A 20063-nucleotide genomic window follows, 5' to 3' on the forward strand; every position below is an offset into this window, starting at 1 on the left:
CATGCTACGGTAATTCCCGCTGGGGTATTTGGCAGGCTTTTTTTTTCCCCCCAAAAATGAACAAAGTGAGAATGTCTCTTCAAAGGAAGACAACGTTGTTTTTTCGTGTTTGTTGTCAATAATAATATCTGAGCTTTCGAGTGGAAATGAGGATTTTGGAAAACTTGCACGTGTCAACATGAGCTTGACAATTTCCTAACACTTCAAGATTTTTCTGAAGAGATCAGTGGTGATATTAACAAACGTGATCTTTTGTGTAAGGGATTTTTTGATATAATGGATTGCGTGTCGACATCCAGAAGATCTCCATAACTCAGTGAACCAGTTTTTTACCAAAACTGATGCCAATAACTGATGTTATAAAAATCGTGTGTGGCTGAAAGTCCCAAAGTGCAAGAAAGACTAATGGATTTTAATGTAACAGAGTATAAAAGATTCACTACATGGTTTGAGATTGATGGCACATTGCAACCTATCTTTAAGAAACAGACACTTGTCAAACATCAAAGAAGAATATCCACAATTATCTGAAAAGTCCATTAAAATGCTCCTTCCTGGGGCACCTGGGTGGCTCAGTCGGTTGAGCTTCCGACTTTGGCTCGGGTCACGATCTCATGGTTCTTGAGTTCGAACCCCATGTCGGGGCTCTATGCCGACTGCTCGGAGCCTGGAGCCTGCTTTGGATTCTGTGTCTCCCTCTCTCTGTTTCTGCTCCTCCCCCGCTCATGCTCTCTCTCTCTCTCTCTTTGTCAGAAATGAATAAACATTAAAAAATAAATAAATAAATAAAAAATAAAATGCTCCTTCCTTTTCCAACTGTACATGTACATGAAGTTGGATTTTCTTCATATGCTTTAAACAAAACAACATATTGCCAACATATCAAATGCACGTGCAGATAAGAGTCCAGTTGTATTCTATGAAGCCATATGTTAAAGAAATTTGTAAAAGTGTAAAGCAAATACAAAAAATGGTTTTCCTTTGCTTTTTAAAATACAGCAATTTTTCATTAAAAATATCATTCATGTTAACATGTAATGCCTTTATTATTTTAAATGAACTGATCAATATTTCTTAAACTTCTCAATTTTGATTTCTGTGCAGTAAATATAGATAATATAGTTCATATAAGTGAAAGGAAATGTTCTGTCCAATGAAAATTTAATCATATCATCTCCTTGATTAAAATCCTTAAACCCCTCTTAGTTTTCAGAATAGAAATACGAACACCTTGTTTACAACGGCTCATGAAATGTCTGATTTAACAGTACCTCCCAAAAACTTATTATGCAAAACTATTTTACTTCAGGAATTCTAGAAAAGTTACTTCTCACATAAGAGTGCATGTGTGTGTTTAAGGATGTTCACTGAAGAATTACCACAATGCTGCAAATATAAATGGAATCTAAATGTGCAAGAATGGAGCCTAATTAAATATATCATGGTCTATCCTTAGCAAGCTGCAGAAAAACACACACAGTAGAATCCCATTTTGTAAAAAAAAGTCAATAAATACAGGTATTTTTGTGTATGCATAGTAAACTTCTGAAAAACTATACATCAAAGCGACAATGAAAGCTAGTTTAGGAATTAGAAAACACTTTCTTTTAAGAGTTTTATGGTTTTACTTTTATATTTAGCATTTTAATATATCTGAAAATGATTTTGTATGTGATACAAGATAGGAGGCCTAATATATATATATTTTTTAATGTTTATTTATTTTGAGAGAGGGAGAGAGAACACACACACATGCACACGTGCAAGCGCAGCAGGGGCAGAAAGAGAGAATCACAAGTCGGCTGCAGCCTCAGCACAGAGCCCTACGTGGGGCTTGATCCCCCCGACCATGGGATCATGACCTGAGCCAAAATCAAGAGTCAGACCCTTAATGGACAGAGCCACTCAGGCACCCCAGACTAATTTATTTCTAGTTAAACAGCCAATTGCTGCAAAACTTCTGCTAAACGGTCAATCCTTTCCTCACAGATGTGAAATGTTACTTTCCCGTTATAAACTCCTCGTGTATACATGGTACTGATGTAAGAGTGCATTCTGTTCCACTAACTTTATTTATTTATTTATTTTTTTAACGTTTATTTATTTTGAGACAGAGACAGAGCATGAACGGGGGAGGGGCAGAGAGAGAGAGAGACACAGAATCGGAAGCAGGCTCCAGGCTCTGAGCCATCAGCCCAGAGCCCGACACGGGGCTCGAACTCACGGACCGCGAGATCGTGACCTGAGCTGAAGTCGGACGCTTAACTGACTGAGCCACCCAGGCGCCCCCTTTTTTTTTTTTAACGTTTTTTTTTTTTTTTTTTGAGACAGAGAGAGACAGAGCATGAACGGGGGAGGGGCAGAGAGAGAGGGAGATAGATGCCCTTCTTAATGCTTCTGAATGTTTGGTGTAAAAGCTGCCTCTTTCTCCAAAGGGTACAACTGGTGGTTTTGGATGGGAGTAAGAAAAGAGGAAACAATTATACTGTTTTCTTTTTTTCAGGAATAACATCATTCAGGCTTCTTTAAGAGTGATAGGGGGATGGTGTGTGAAAGTGCCAAGGTCCAACGGCACATATCCAGGGTTCTGGAATGACATCCTGACCTTATGGGAATTTTATCTACTAATTGTAAAAGGAACAAATAGGTGACTCATGCAATCTTCGATAGGTCATGGGGCACTGGGAGCATAGTGTTTTCGGTTATAAAGTTCATGGAATTAGAGGCATCTGGGCAGCTTAGTTGGTTAAGCATCCGAGCCTTTTTTTTTTTTTAATGGTTTTATTTATTTTTGAGACAGAGAGAGACAGAGCATGAGCAGGGGAGGGGCAGAGAGAGAGGGAGACACAGAATCGGAAGCAGGCTCCAGGCTCTGAGCCGTCAGCCCAGAGCCCGACCCGGGGCTCGAACTCACAGACTGCGAGATCGTGACCTGACCTGAAGTCGGACACTTAACCGACTGAGCCACCCAGGCGCCCCATAAGAGTGCATTCTGTTCCACTAACTTTAATCTGTTCCCGTGCCAATACCAGATATTGTATATAAGTATAGCATTATAGTATGTTTTGACATCGGGAAGGTCAAATCCCCTCCATTATTTTTTTCAAAACATTTTTTGGCTGTTTTTGCATAAATATTTTTCTAGACAAACTTTAGAATCGGTGTGTTGAATTCTGAAACTACATTAAACTTATACATTAATTTAGGGAAGCTTGATTTTATTTACTTTTATTTTTTTACCATTATTTTTTTAAATTGAAGTACAGGAGCGCCCAGGTGGCTCAGTCAGTTAAGCAACCGACTCTCGGTTTTGGCTCAGGTCATGATCTCACGGTTCTTAAGTTTGAGTCTCGCATCACGCTCCGTGCTGACGGTGCAGAGCCTGCTTGAGATTCTCTTTCTCCCTCTCTCTGCCCCTCCTCCACTAGTACTCGCGTGCTCTCTCTCTCCCTCTCTCAAAATAAATAAACTTAAAAAAAAAGTGAAGTAGAGTTGACACACAATGTTACATTAGTTTCAGGCATATGAGCTTGTATTTGACAATTCTGTCTGCTATGCTACGTTCACCGCAAGTGTAGCTACTACCGTCGGTCAACATACAGAGGGAAACCTGATTTTAATAAAATTGATTCTCTCCATTGAGGAATAGGACATGTCTCTGTTTATTCATTTTTTCCTGTTTTTTAGTAATACATTTCTTTTTGTTTAGAGCTAAGTTTACACCAGGTATTTCTGTTTTTCATATTATTGCAGGAAAGGCATCCTTTTTTTCACTATATTTTAAGACTGTGTTTTTAAGACTATATTTTGAGATATTGCTGGCCTTTAATAAGTCTACTGATTTCTACATACTTAAATAATGGCCCTTATAGAAAGCACGTATGGAACTTCACATATCCATAATCATCTGACTTTGCTTAGGGTCCTGGGTACCAACAAAGGCCATGTGATAAAATAATACAGCTGAAAAGTGCAATGAAACATTAAGACCATGCTGTTCTTAATTCACACTGCGTTCAATCCTGAATAAAGATCAGGATCTTTATTCTGTGGGCGTGCAAAGCAGGGAGCCAGAAAATAACAGGGGAAATGGTCTGGTAGCAATGGGAGCACTCATGTCTCTCAGCCAACCAGACCGTGTAAAAAGGACACCAAATGTTACAAATTTCCAAAGTATAAAAGAAAGTAATAGGGGGTTGGCTGGCTGGCTCAGTCGGTGGATCATGCAACTATCGATCTTAGGGTTGTAAGTTCGAGCCCTATGTTGGGTAAAGAGATCACTTAAAAAAAAAAGTAATTAGAATCAATATTAGAAATATACATTACCTCCTCAGGAATTCCAATTCGCTTAGCTGGGATTCCCTCAAAGCACGCAGCAAAAGCGTCTTCTGCTAAAGGACCATAGTTGTCAACAGCAGTCGGGGAATAAATGACGCCCTATGTTTAAGAATAAAATGAGACAAAATAAAGCACATAAAACTAAATTTTAATCTCAAAGACATCAAGGCAGTCTATTGCCCAATGCCAAAAAGTAACTGGGTTAATTTTTACAGAAAAGTCAACATCTCCAATATTAATTTTTCTCAATATTGTCAAAGAAGTGCAGCTACCATGTTACAAATGGATTATCTGAATACTCACTTTGTGACTTCCTCTCCCTTAATAACCAGACAAGCCCTAGATTTTTTCTGAAAAGACTTGCTTTCTAAAAACATAACTGTGTGAATAGATCAGACAGGCACTTAACTAGGAACAGCGGGACAGGGGAGTCTACTCTATCTTCTGCTAAACTTCTCTGTTTTATAACAGAAGCCTAGGCTATGGTTATGTGAGACTTAGAAAATGCAGTATTTTCATGGGGTTTCTCTACAGTGATATCACAAATAAAATATTTGAATCCAGTATAAATAAACCAAAATTTTAATTTTTTTGGAATTCTTTTATTTAGCTTTACTAGCTTTCAAGGGTTTATAAAGCCAAGAAAATTACTCAAAAACTGTATAACACAAAATAAAGCTATTGGTTATGAATCCATCACTACAGCAGAGGTTACAGGAGTGAGGGAGGAAACCAAAGGGTTTTGGCGGTATTCATTACTCCAAATGATAATGGGGCACTGTACTGGTTTCCAATGAAACAATTTGGAACTTTTATTTAAAGAGGATGAAACCTTCTAGAAGTATTAAGGTTTAGACATTTAACCTAAAAACATCTTCTGGAGATATATGTGACTTTGTAACACTAACATACTATTAAATGTTTTCAAGAAATGCACTTCTGGGGGCCAGTATTCGAAGATACCAACACGAAGAATGAAACTGTAATGAATTTTTTCCTACAAATACTTGAGTGTAATACAGGTAAGGTGATGTCAGCTGTGAAGGACTGAAGAGATATGAAATTTCTGGCTAGGAGCCTGCAATTTGTTACAGATGAGATTTCTCTACTCACTTCAAGTCAGTTCTTGCTTAGTTCCTACCCAGTAGCATGGATAACAATATCTATAGATATATGGACAGGTCTGTAGATATTATTTTTTATTTAAAAAAAAATTTTTTTTTTCAACATTTATTTATTTTTGGGACAGAGAGAGACAGAGCATGAACGGGGGAGGGGCAGAGAGAGAGGGAGACACAGAATCGGAAACAGGCTCCAGGCTCTGAGCCATCAGCCCAGAGCCCGACGCGGGGCTCGAACTCACGGATCGCGAGATCGTGACCTGGCTGAAGTCGAACGCTTAACCGACTGCGCCACCCAGGCGCCCCCAGGTCTGTAGATATTATAACCACAGATGTTATAGTTTCGTATATAGGGATGATTACTATCTTAGAAAAAAAAACAAGAGACATCACAGAGAAGTGGATTTAGGCTGAGTTTTGCCAGATGAGTGAGATATTTCACATGATCTCTCTCTTGAAGTACATAGCCGGTATGTAATACCCAGGGAAGCTTAAGCTATATCTTATTTCACACACACACACAAAATGAAATTGAACATATTGTGATTTGAACATATAGTGATTTTCCCCCCTATAATTTACAGTATGTTGCTGAGAAATTTTCTCTCGACTTCTAAACAATCTTTAACTTGAATTAGACTTCAGATTTTTCTCTCTCTCCTTGTGACGAATTAATGATATACCAAGAAATAACAAAATAATCTGGCAAAATTTGTTCTTTAAAGCAGTGGTTCTCAATCTTCACTGTGCATTTGAATTTCCTAGGTGGCTTTTAAAAATACCAATGCCTGGATTCCATAGTTTGGAGTCAAGTGTACATATTGCTAGTTTTTCAACATTTCATAGATAATTCTAATATATTGTCAAGAATGAGAATCATTGGCTTAATTTAACCTTCTTGACAATCTGGTTGTAGATCAAAGAAAGCTTCTTTCTGATTTTATCTATTTAAAAAAATTTTTTTTTTAATGTTTATTTATTTTTGAAGGAGAGAGAGACAGAGCATGAGCTGGGAAGGGGAAGAGAGAGACAGGAGACACAGAATCCAAAGCAGGCTCCAGGCTCTGAGCTGTCAGCACAGAGCCCGACACGAGGCTCAAACTCACAGCCGTGAGATCCTGATCCGAGCCGAAGTCAGATGCTTAACTGACTGAGCCACCCAGGTGCCCCTGATTTTACGTATTTTTAAAAACCAATCTTTTCTAGTATACATGAGCATTAACAAATACCTCTATCAACAACACAAATGGAATCAGAAGAGAACAAGTTGTCAATAGCTTTCATATGGAACGTTTACCTACAGGGGCAACACAGTTGATCCTTACTCCACTGCTGGCCCATTCCACAGCTAAGGTTTTGGTGAGGTTATAAACACCTTCTCTGGCAGCTCCACTGTGCCTTTAGAAGACAAAACAAAAATTATAACCATAAAAATTATAACTGCTGTTTCTCTCGTTAACTGACGGATGTGCCAATGACCTGTCAGAGCCCCACAGATATATTCTTGTTGAGTCTGTCTTTTTGATCCTTTTTCTGAGCACGGGGAAGGAGGGGGGGGTCCTTCAATGTTAAAGCCAAAACACAGTTATCTGATGGTCAAACAAATCTTACATTGTAGGCACACATAACATCCTCCAAAACACCATGACCGTAAAAGAAATATTTTGAAGACCTTTTTATTACATAGAAAAACTAACAAATTGGTAATTTTAAGGGTTACAAATGTGTGGGTTTTGTTTTTTGTTTTTTGGGGTTTTTTTGGTTTTTTTTTTGAAAGAGAGAGAGAGAGAGTGGACGCAAGCAGAGGAAAAGGACAGAGGGAGACAGAGAGAGAATCTCAAGCAGGCTCCAGGCTCAGTACAGAGCCTGATGCAGGGTTTGATCCCATGACCCTGGGATCATGACCCGAGCCAAATTCAAGAGTTGGACACTCAACCAACTGAGCCACCCAGGCACCCCACAAATGTGGTTATTTTTTAAATCAATTTTAGATGATAAGGGATAAGAAATTCATACATTGGGCTAAAAATAGTATCAATAGGCTTTCTAGACACCCCAAAATTTAAATAAATTTTAATATATTTCCAGAAAGGAAGTGCAAAATACTTAGGCCTGCATCCATATGGGATCTCGTGCATAAAGTACAGATATAATGTTGCTTAGAATTTCTAATTACAAGGTCCTCAGAACCAAGCATGTGAAACCCGGGGGTATATCCACTTCTCACTAAAGACCTACAGAGCCCAACCTTCTTGAAGAAAACCTATCTCTGTTCCAGTGTTGTCCGCAGCAACCCTGGCGGGACTCCATGCAGAAGCCAACTTACTTGGTCAGAATCACCCAAGTGATCCCACAACTACCCAACGGGGCCACAACTTCTGTTGCTACTGAATCCAGCAGTCCAGGGTGGATCTACAGAACACGTTCCCGTGTCCTGTCTGCTGCCACCAGTGCGAGGAGGGGCCCAATTGCAACACTCAGCTGGGACAGATAATTGAAATTGAAAACACCAGGAGCAAGAGACAGGGGCAGGAACAGACATGCTTATATAGAAGCACAACCAAGTCCTGACTCTTTCCTTCGAGGAGGACTAGAGGTGTTTGTCCCCTTGCACTCAGCCCCCTGATCACCAGGGTCACCACATGAGGTGACCTCATCATAGAAAAAGGCTCAGCAGTTACAGTGAGCCCCTGAAGAAACAAGTGGCAGATGTTCAGAAACTGGTAGGCGCCCGGAGCACCTGGGTGGCTCAGTCAGTTAAGCATCTGACTTCAGCTCAGGTCATGATCTCACAGGTCGTGAGTTCAAGCCCCATGTTGGGCTCTGTGCTGACGGCTTCAGAGCCGGGAGCCTGCTTTGGATTCTGTGTCTCCCTCTCTCTCTGCCCCTCCACCGCTCATGCTCTGTCTCTCTCTCTCTCAAAAATAAATAAACATTTAAACAATTTTTTAAAAAAGAAAGAAAGAAACTGGTAGGTGCCCAAGAGAGAAAGCCGCTAGAATGAGAGACAGAGGTGGAAAATCAGAGACAGATATTAGTGAATCCCCATCAGGACAGAACAGATGCTGGACAATTCAGCTTTGGAGTGATGACTATGTCACATGAAGTGCTGTTCCAGTCACTCTTCTGCTAAAGGAAAAGCCGAGAGGGACTGGCATTTATCTGAACTAGGAGTTGAGTGAAATTATATTTTACCATTTCCATGACGAGCTCACATCCTCTTTCAATGACCAATTTCTGTATCAGGTAATATCTGAAACCTCTTGCAGTCTGTGTGGGAACAGATTACAAGTAATAAACTGCCTTGAAGGCTGTCACATTGCTTCATTTTCTTCCTGTCATTTGTAAATAGGAGGCAGGATGATGTACAATTGTCAGTGAATAGAGCACTAACAAATGTTTCAAATGCTTCCGCAACTTACACACATAAAACCATACAGTATATGCTCTTTTTCATTTGGCTTCTTTCACTCAGAATAATTATTTTGAGATTCCTCCATGTTGTTGCCTGAGCTAATAGCTCATTTGCTCTTATTTCCAAGTAGTAGTCTGTTACATAGATAGACTACAATTGGTGGATTCATTCACCCGCAGATGGGCATTTGGGCTACAAACTGTCTATCCATGCGAAATGGGAGTTCGTTTTTTGGCTAATCTTTTGCCCTTGTAATCATGAACAACCACCCAAAAGATCAGCAGGTCAGGCTAAACTCCCCCACATAGATGTAACAGAAAAAATGTAACGTCTTAGGCAACATTAAGAAAAGTGTGCCAAGGAGCAACGCAGTTCAAACACACACACAAGATATCCAGATAGCCTTTCAACAAATTAAAAGGTGCTCCATTGAAAACATCATTTCTTGCCTATCAGAGTTGTCTGGAAGTTGTTAACACACATTTTGGGTGAGGCTCTAGGGAACATGCACACTCATATTTTGCTGGTGGGAGTGCAAACTGGAAAGAAATTTGGAAATACCTAGGAGTTTTGTTTTTCTTTTTAAGTTTTTTAAATGCTTTATTTTTGAGAGAGAGAGAGAGAGAATGGGGGAGGGGCAGAGAGAGGGAGACACAGAATCGAAAGCAGGCTCCAGGCTCTGAGCTGTCAGCACAGAGCCCAACTCAGGGCTTGAACCCAGGAACAGCAAGATCATGACCTAAGCTGAAGTCGGACACTTAACCGACTGAGCCACCCAGGAGCCCCTGGAAATACCTAAAAGCATTTACCTTTCACCTTCACCCAACAATCCATCTTCCAGAATGTATGGTAAACATATAACTCCACAAATATGAAACAAATATGTACAGTGTTATTCACTGCAGAATTATTTATAATAGCGAAATGTAGAAACAATATAAATTTCTAGTAACTTTGAGATAATATGTGCATTTGGAAAGAGGAATTTGAAAATAAGTCCATAAGTCCATAGTGGTATACCAAAAAATTTAATGATAATAATGATAATTGTAATAAATATACAGATAAGGAAGGAATGGCTGTTGCAAAGAAGTCTTTTTATGAATTACCAGCTAAAAAATATAGAAGCAATTATGAAATCAGAAAAATTAACATTGCCCCACCATTAACGTAATAAGTGATTCAGGTAAGAATCACCAGTGGTTGCAAAAATCACGATGGAAAACAGAATATTCCCGCAATACCAAAATATCACCCTATAGATTACAGATGATGGACTAATGATAAAGGAATTCAGATCACTGTCTTACTTAGTTAAAAGGTTTTTTTCTGGGATGAGAAAGGATAGAGCATTCAACTTTGTACCTTATGCAGTTTTGTATATATATAAAAACTAGCAGGCATGTTTTTATAACACTAAGATAGACCTATTTCATAAAACATTCTATGTTGGAAAATAAAATTTTTTTCATAAAAAAATGGAAGGAATCAGAACTTATAAAAGATATGAAGGAAATCAGCAAAACGAATTTTTTTCTAAAACCAGACTTTTTACCTGCTAAACGTGTGGTCTTCAAGTAGCTTCCTAGCACATTGTTTTTCTCTTTGTTCTATGTGGATGTCCTTTTAGATTATTATGAAAGAATCTACTGAGCCAGTACAGGAAATTAGTTCATTGATGGACTTTTAAAAAAAAAAATCAGTTTCCAACATAATATTTTAGCAAAATCAGAATAAGAGTGAAATATGTCAAATTCCACTATGGAGTAACAATTCAGCAGTTCTGTCTAAAAATGAATAGGCATATTCACAGTATTCTAATCTAAATTAGCCTAGATTAGTTTTATTTCCACAGGATAACAAAAAAAGATATCTCCCGAAAATGATGACAAGTTTAGCGACATCTGGATAAGGGTTACTGGATAAAATATAGAACATTCCGTTAAATTTGAATTTCAGATAAATAACAACAACAACAACAACAACAACAAAACTTTAGCATAAAGATGCCCCATGCAATATTTGGGACAGACTTATAATAAAAAATGTAATGGAGCATCTGTTTTTCTTTTCTCGGTAAATCTGGCAAGTCTCATATGGATGGAAATTTTTTGGAAGTACATTTTCAACATTCAAATAAAGGGAATAGCTAACTATTGAGATTGAAACTTATTAAAGGATTAAGGATCGTGACTTATGACGTTTTCTCCACCCTACTCCCCCCTATTCAGAAGACAAAACCCAAAGATATAGAAAAATATACATATATGTATGTGTGTGCTTACACAAATCCTGGGAATCCATTCTTAGTAAGGATAATGATATTGACAATAGACCCTCCATGTTCTTTCATCCACGAGCTGTAAACTGCAGGAAAAAGACCAGTGACAAACGTGTGACTCTCATCCCCTGTCCCAGCATGTTGCTTTTTATTTAGAAATTTTTAATTTCCATTTCCTTTTTATAAAAAGCCTGATTGGGCATAATGTAGGGATCACAAAATTCATCCACTTCATGTGTACAACTTCAAGACTTTTAATAAATATACAGAGTCATGGAACCACCATCACAATCCAATTTTAGAATATTTCCATTACCCCCCAAAAGTTCCTTGGTGCCTTTCTGCAGTTCAAGCCATCCCCAAGCAAACCCTCATCTACTTTCTGTTTATATAAATTTGCCTTTTCTCAACATTATGTATAAAGGAAAACACACAATATGTGGTCTTTTGTGTCTGGCTTCTCTCACTTAGAATAATGTTTGTGAGCTTCATCCAGGCTGTAACATGTGTCAACAGTTAACTTTTCTTGCCGAATAGTATTCTATTGAATGGATATGCCATATTTCATTTTTCCATTCACCAGCTGATGAACGTTTGGATTGTTTCCACTTTGAGGTGATTATGAATACAAACCTTTATGTGGACATATGTTTTTATTTCTCTTGGATGGAAGTGCTGGGTCATATCATATGGTAACTGTAGGTTTAACTTTTTAAGAAACTGCCAGACTATTTTCCAGTGTCTCCACCATTTTACATTCCTACCAGAAATACATGAGGGTTCCAGTTTCTGCACACTGTTATTGTCTAACTTTCTGATTACAGCCATTCTAATGGGTATGAAAGGATATTTCACTGAGATTTTTTTTAATGCTTTTATTTATTTCTGAGAGGGAGAGAGACAGAGACAGAGACAGAGCAAAAGTGGAGGAGGAGCAGAGAGAGAGAGAGAGGGAGACCCAGAATCTGAAGAAGGCACCAGACTCTGAGCTGTCAGCACAGAGCGCGATGCAGGGCTGGAACCCATAAACCACGAGATCATGACCTGAGCCGAAGTAACGCACTTAACCAACGGAGCCGCCCAGGTGCCCTTCACTGAGCTTTTGACTGGCATTTCCCTAATGACTAATGGTGTTGAGAATCTTCTGATGTACTTGTTCATCATTTATATATATTCTTTGGTGAAATATCTATTTAAATCTTTTGCACATTTTTTAATTGGTTTGTTTTCTTAACATTGAATTATAAGAATTCTTTTTACATTCTGGATACAAATTCTTTATCAGATATGTGATTTGAAATCTCTTCTCCCAGTTTATGGCTTATCTTTTCATTTTCTTAATGTTATCTTTTGAAGCACACACGTGTAATTCTGATTAAGTCCAGCTCATCAGTTTTTTTACCTTATGCATGGTATTTCGGGCGGCATATCTCAGGACTCATTGCCTAAGCCAAGGTCATAAAGATTTTGTCCTTTGTTTGCTTCTGAAAGTTACAAAATTTTACTTTTTGCTTTTAGGCCCACGGTCCATTTTGCACTTTGGGTTTGCTTTCACTTATGGTGTGAAGTAAGGGTCTTTTTCTTGTATGTGCATATCCGACTGTCCAAGCACCATCTGTTGAAAAGACTATCATTTCCCCAAGCAAATGCCTCGGTCCCTTTGGCAAAAATCGTAAATATAACGGTTTGACCACAAATATAAGGATTTATTTCTGGACTGTCAAATCTGTCCCAATGTATGCATCTATCCTTATGCTAGTACCACACTGCCTTGAAACCAAGAAGTAGAAGTCCTCCAACTTTCCTCTGTTGCAAAACCGTTATTTCTGAAAAATTTCGAAAATTTCTAAAAATTTCGTTATTTCTGGCTATTCTGAGTCCTTTGCACTTCCACGTGTATTTTAGGATCTGTTTGTCAATTTCTGCAAAAATAATAGAGACTGCACTGAACCTACAGATCAACTTGGGAAAAACTACCATCTTAACAATATTGTATTTTCTAATTCACAAACATCAAATGTTTTCCCATTTATTTTCATCTTCTTTCATTTCTGGCAGCAATGTTTTGTAGTTTTTAGATACGAGTCGTATCCTTTTCTATTCTATCCTTTAACTTCATTCTTTAAGTATTTTACCTTTTTGAAGCCCCATTTGATATTTAGCCATCAAGTCCATTCATATAAATCAAGACAATGCCAGAGATGTTCCCTCAAGACTAGCTTTAACAGAAACCTAATTTTTAATGATATTTATTTATTTTTTTAAATGTTTATTTTTGAGGGAGAGAGAGAGAGAGAGGCAGAGTACAAGCGGGGAGGGCAGAGAGAGAAAGAGAGAGGGTGACACAGAATCTGAAGCAGGCTCCAAGCTCTGAGCTGTCAGCACAGACCCTGACACGGAGCTTGAACTTAGGAACCCCAAGATCATGATCTGAACTGAAGTTGGACACTTAACTGACTGAGCCACCCAAGTGCCCCAGAAATCTAATTTTTAGAATGTAAAGGCCAGAGAACAATTCAAGACCCTCCTATTAAAAGTTCAGGCAAAAATAAGAGTGCCTTCCAATTATTACTTAATGCTTTCTAGTGAGTTCTGACCAATTCATAGAGTATGACAGAAAAAGCAGGTAAAGCCACTAGAAAAGAAGATATCAAATACAGTATTTTAAAATTCTAAGACAATTCTTTCATATTATTTTCACATTATTAATTTTTTTAGATTTTATTTTTAAGTACTCTCATCACCCAACATGGGGCTCGAACTCATAATCCTGAGATTAAGAGTCACGTGCTCTACCGACTGAGCCAGCTAGGTGCCCCTATTTTCACATTTTTCAAACTGGGATATGTCTTACAGTTGGTGGCTTCTTAAGATACACAAGGCACTGTTTGTACTTTCTTAGTGATATACAAAATGGTGCATTTCTGAATTGACTATATCTTTGACTCAATGAAATACAGTATTTATTTTTAGACAACATGATTGTACGTCTAAAACACCCAAAAGACTAATTAAAAAAAAACTGTTAAAGCTACAAATTGCTAGATAAAGTTACAAGCTCAGCTTGAAAAAATAATTCTTCTATAAACCAACAATAATCCAGTTGAAAAATAATTGGGAAACAGCCCATTCAAAATAGCAAGAGTCATCAAAAATACCTAAGCATAACCTTAATTTAAAAAAAAATATATGAGTTCTATATGACAAAAACCACAAATCTTTGCCAAAAAATATAAAATAAGTATCTATTAATAGAAAGGCATGCCATTATGATATATTCATTACTTTAGGGTAATAATTTCACAGGTAGACACATTTGTCAAAGCTGAGTACATTACACTTTAAATGTTAATTTAATATTTTTACCTCAATAAAGTTGTAAAATGTGAAAAAAAAGGAAGACATGCCATTATGGAAAGACAATATTTAAACATGGTAACTATTTTCAAATTATTGACAAATTTGACACAATTCCAATCAAATTCCCCACCAGGATTTTTGAGGAAAAAACCTGAATATAAAATTCGTCTGAAAGAATAAAAGGTCATGAATAGCCAAGAAAAAGTTTGAAAATGAAAACAAATAAAGCACTGCGTGCCATACTGAATATCTAAAAAATTTATTAAGAAAAAAAAAGAAAGGGGAATAAGTTTATTTAAATGACCCTAACACAGACCTTCTGCTTCTGTTGGCACTCTGACATCATTTTTGTTTTTCCCCTGACACTTTTCCTGGGTATTACAGGAATATTTCTTCACTCTATTTGAGAGAATCAGACGCCAATCACAAGTGCAGCTTATTTCCCTGTGCTTCAGACCAACTGGCTATAAATCAGAAGTTCCTATGAGCTCTTCCTTGGATTTGACTAATCTGTTCTTGAACTCAGGAAACTAGTTCACTCACTAAATTACCCATTTGTTACAAAGCATATTAAGAGATATGAACCAACAGGCAGATGAAGAAATACACAGGGCAAGGTCCTGAACAAAGAAGCTTCCGTTCTGTGGAGTTTGAGCCTGGCATGGTGTCACATGTTCTGATTACCAACCCTATCCTTTGATTTTTCATTACAGAGTTGTGACTAATTAAATCTTTGGCCACTGGTCACTGATTTGACCTTCACCCCTCTCTGCTGCCCAGAAATCAGTGTTGGTTCCCTACCAACCAGCTCGTACCCCATCTTTAGGGAATTTCCCAAAGTCACCTCATTAACATACTCAGTTGTGGTTGAACAGGGCTTGTTATGAATAACAGACACTCATTTCACCCTTACGGTCCTAAAGCCATTTCAGGTACTGAAGACAAGAAGACCAAGTGTTATAACAAAAGACTCTCCCACTGTTCTTAATGCTCAGGAAATTCCAAGGGCCAATGGGAGCTATGAACCAGGAACTGGAGACAGACCAAAACATACACTCATTACAAATCACAACATCACAGTCCCCAGTGATTCTGGAACTACCGTGTTATCCCTAACTACCTACCTGAACTTTTTACATGAGGGTGAAACAAACTATCTTATTTAAGCTCCCGTTTTTTTCTATGGTCTCTACACTGGAACAGCTAGTCACAACTAATATAAAGCTTTATATTGCTGGTTAGATAAAAAGGCTGGGAATGTCTGCAAGCCTTTGACTTAGAGATATTAAGAAGATAAAGCCTAACCCATCTTGGGGTAAAGACCCTTTTGGTTGGAATTATACTTGTTCTGTGGTTTTTATCATAAAAATGTCTTGGAAAGTTTGCAAGAAAACCCTTGAGTTACTCAACTTCAGGAGTTGAGCATCACCACCTTAACACATGACTTTCAGTCCAAAGATTATGTATGCTAGCTAATTGTTAGCTGGAAAGAATGTGGACTCTATCCAGTGTTCTCCCTGAAGATTTCATAAGTTAATGAACAGGCCCTTATAACAGATTCATTTCTTTAAAACAAAGTGTGAGAGGTTTTTTGTTTTTTGTTTTAAATTTCAGGGACAACTTTGTAGCTATATCTTTGTACAGATTCATAATAATTTTCTCATGACAAATTCCTAGAAATAAAATTACAAGATCAAAGCATATCCATATATTATAAATACTGCCAAATTACTATCCAGAAAGGGAACAATTTACATCCCTGTGTTGTATGGGAGTGAACCAGGGCAGCAAATGTTGATGATATGGACTTTCTGCGCCTCTAACAATTCTCTTTCAAGATTTTCTATAATCTTTAAATAAGGACACTTTGACTTTTTTGGGTTACTGATCATACTTGCCTGCTTTGCACATGTAGAAAGCGCCCGTCAAGTTGGTTTCAATCACAGCATGCCATCCCTTTGCACTGATGTGTTCTGCAGAAGACATGAACTGGCCTCCTCCATTGTTGACCAAAAAATTGATCTTACCATAAATATCTAAGGTGGATTTGATCAAACTGTTCACCTGAAGAAAAATGTTAAGAGTAAGGTGGTTAATAACCTAACTTGCTACTTGGACCGACAGCTTGCTCTAGAGAGGAGAAGAACTTGCAGTCTGTAATGGGAAATGGTAACTCTGAGTACCTTAATACCCACAGATCAGAAAACTAAATTGGTAATTCTGATGACAAGATTTAGCCAAGAGCCTGGATCACTTCTGAATACAAGCCTCCTGAATACAAGCACTTCTGAATTTGTAAGCTGTAAACCCAGAATAATGAATAGTACTAAAATAGGTTAATGTCAACATTAAGAAATGACTTAAAAGGGGTGCCTGGATGGCTCAGTTGGTAGGGCATGTGACTCTTGATCTCAGGGTTGTGAGGTCAAGCCCGATGTTGGGTGTAGAAATTAACGATTACTTATAAACAAAACTTTAAAAAATTAAAAAAAAAAATTTTTTTTTAAAGAAATGACTTAAAGGGCAAAAAGGGCACAAAAGGTAATCTCACTGAGACCACATCCTTTCTTTGCTTCCTGATCTTGTTTCTCTCCATCTCCTTCTCTGGACGTAATTCACTCAGTAAATCATTGGCAAAAGAATCTCTTTCATAGGCTCTGCTTTTAGTTAACCTCATCTAAGACAGTTACCATAGGAACATCTGTAGCACAGGTTTAGAAGCTACTACTATAAATTAAAATAAATGAATAAATGATATAGACATATTTGTATTACCTCCTCTTCTTTGCGAATGTTGCATTTTATGGGAGTGACCTGAGCCTGGTTGGTGTGGGGCAGGCTGGCTTTCAGTTCTTCTGCAGTCGATTTTAATCTATTAAAGTTACGAGACGCAATGACCACATTACACTCTGAAAAGAAAAGAGACAACAAGTAAATATGCTTTCACTGGTTGTCTAAATTTTTTTTAACTTTTTTTCAATGTTTATTTATTTTTGAGAGAGACAGAGCACGAGTGGGGAAGGAGCAGAGAGAGAGGGAGACCCAGAATCAGAAGCAGGCTCCAGGCTCTGAGCTGTCAGCACAGAGCCCGACGTGGAGTTCGAACCCACAAACCATGAGATCATGACCTGAGGTGAAGTCAGACACTTAACCGACTGACCCACTCAAGTGCCCCATTGATTGTCTAAATTAAAAAAAAAAATACTAATGTTTAGGAAATATTTCACGTGTTCCCATAAAAAAGATTAAAAAAGAAAGATGAGTCGGGACTTCTGCTTCTGGTTACGACGGAGCATCAATAACCAAGTTTACCCTCCAGACCGAAACAACTGAAGAACTAGACAAAGTATATACAACAATGGTTTTCAGGCACAGGACACGGGTACCATGATGCAGCTATCTCAGAGAGTGGAAACAAACACTGTGAGTACTATGATCATTCCAGCTTACTGCCTGGAGACAGTGTCCAAAGTGTCCAAAGTGCAGCACAGGGAGGAGGAGGAAACCATTCAGAGCCCAGGAAGAGACGAAGATGGGAGTCCCAGAGGCCAAAACTAGGTTACATAGGGCAGAGAGAGAAGATAAGTCACAGAGCTATCTCTCCAGAGATCTGCAGAGTTCCCTCAAATATTCAGCTGAGCACTGAACAGTGCATTGAGTGAAAAAAACTATCTGAGGCTGGGGAAAGAACCAGCCCAAAGGAGCAGAGACAACAAACCCTGACATTCACACAGCACTGAGAATAGTGTTCCCACCAGGCAAAACCTTTCAAGGGCCAATGGGAAAAATACGCAGAAGAGTATGGCCTCAGTAGTGAAGCAAAATTAGCCCTAGGTTAAAGGCCATTCAGGTCAACACTTAACATACAACAAGCCTCTCCTAAGATATCAAACTGTTTCCAAGTAACTTAAGTGCATCTTTTTTTTCTTTTTTTTAATTTTTTTTTCAACGTTTTTTATTTATTTTTGGGACAGAGAGAGACAGAGCATGAACGGGGGAGGGGCAGAGAGAGAGGGAGACACAGAATCGGAAACAGGCTCCAGGCTCCGAGCCATCAGCCCAGAGCCTGACGCGGGGCTCGAACTCACGGACCGCGAGATCGTGACCTGGCTGAAGTCGGATGCTTAACCGACTGCGCCACCCAGGCGCCCCATGTGCATCTTAAAACAAAACTCAAGAATATACAAATAACCAGCATTGAACAAGGTAAAATTCAAATGTCTATCATCCAGCAAAAATTTTACCAGTCATGCAAAGAAGCAGATAAATAGAACCCATAATGAGGAGAAAACTCAATTAATAAAAACAGAACCAGAAATGGCACTGACAACAAAATTAAACAAATTCGTGATAAAGAGAAAAATATTAAAAGCAGTCAGAGAAAAAGAACAGAACAAAAAGACAAGGAAGACAGAAGACTTCTTTTTCAGAAATATTGCAAGCCAGAAGACAGTGGAAATGGCTTGAAAGTACTGGGGAGGGGCAGAGGGTGGGCATTTGGGAACCCAGAAATCTTGACCCAGTGAAAACAGTTTTCAGAAATGATGACAACATGAAGACCTGTTCACACATATAACAGCTGGAAGAGTTCATTAACGCAGACCTGTATTACTTAAAAGAGTAAAGGAAGTCTTTCAGATGGAAGGACAATGATACAGATGGAAATCTAAATTACCAGAAACGCCAATTATGTGAGTAAATACAAAGACTATTCTTCTTTCTATTCAAGTCTCTTTACTTTTTTTTTTAATTTTTTTAATGTTTATTTATTTATTTTGATGGGGAGGAGAGAGACACTATCCCAAGCAGGCTTTGCACTGTGAGTGCAGGGCCCGATGAAGGGCTTGGATCCCATGAATCGTGAGCTCATGACCTGAGCTGAAATCAAGAGCCAGACGCTTAACTGACTCAGCCACCCAGGCACCCCTATTCAAATCTCTTTAAAAGGTGGAGATTGTTTAAAGTAAAAATGGTAACAATGCACTGTAGGATTTATAACCTATGTAAAAATAAATGTGTGGGAACAACAGTGTGATGGCCAAAAAAGGTGAAATAGCAGTACAGGCAGTCCTTCTTTTGCTCAGCTCTAACACGCACGAATTTCAATTGTGTAAGCTTAGTTGAACAACATAAATCCCTCAGCAACATGGTTCAAACTTCAGTTACCATGACATATTAACGGTGAGTAATTGTATAAAATACAAGCTGTTCCATCCACAAATCACCATTGAATAACAGATGCACATCATGATCAGTGACTAATCATGTCACTTCTTTCAATGTCTGGCCATGATTGGGCACCATGCATGCTTTCTTCAATTCACACACAGACAGCAAAGAAATACAGTCATGTTGTGTCCAGGTCTCCCAGTGATAAGCCTATGATTCAAAGAGGGCTGGTCCAAAAAGATGAAAGAAAATACAACAAAGAAATAAAAATTGGTAACACTGGAAGTGAAATTAGAATTGAATGGAAAGGGAGTTATAAGAGGAATAGTCATTCAGGGGCATACTGACACTGCCATCAGTGTTTTCCTGAAGTACAAAT

General features: G+C 38.2%; 1 protein-coding gene across 1 annotated transcript in view; it reads right to left on the reverse strand.

Moving 5' to 3' along the window:
- The window catches only part of PECR (peroxisomal trans-2-enoyl-CoA reductase), a 29396-nt gene that overhangs the window by 7665 nt on the left and 1668 nt on the right, over positions 1 to 20063 (reverse strand). The window contains exons 2-6 of the mRNA XM_015066695.3: positions 17291 to 17424; positions 16414 to 16579; positions 11160 to 11241; positions 6761 to 6857; positions 4327 to 4437 (exon numbers count right to left, since the gene is read on the reverse strand). Of these exons, the coding sequence (XP_014922181.1) occupies positions 4327 to 4437; positions 6761 to 6857; positions 11160 to 11241; positions 16414 to 16579; positions 17291 to 17424 (590 nt within the window). The remainder of the gene's footprint in view (positions 1 to 4326; positions 4438 to 6760; positions 6858 to 11159; positions 11242 to 16413; positions 16580 to 17290; positions 17425 to 20063) is intronic.

The sequence above is a fragment of the Acinonyx jubatus genome, chromosome C1 (assembly GCF_027475565.1).
Source record: "Acinonyx jubatus isolate Ajub_Pintada_27869175 chromosome C1, VMU_Ajub_asm_v1.0, whole genome shotgun sequence".
NCBI classification, from domain to species: Eukaryota; Metazoa; Chordata; class Mammalia; order Carnivora; family Felidae; genus Acinonyx; species Acinonyx jubatus.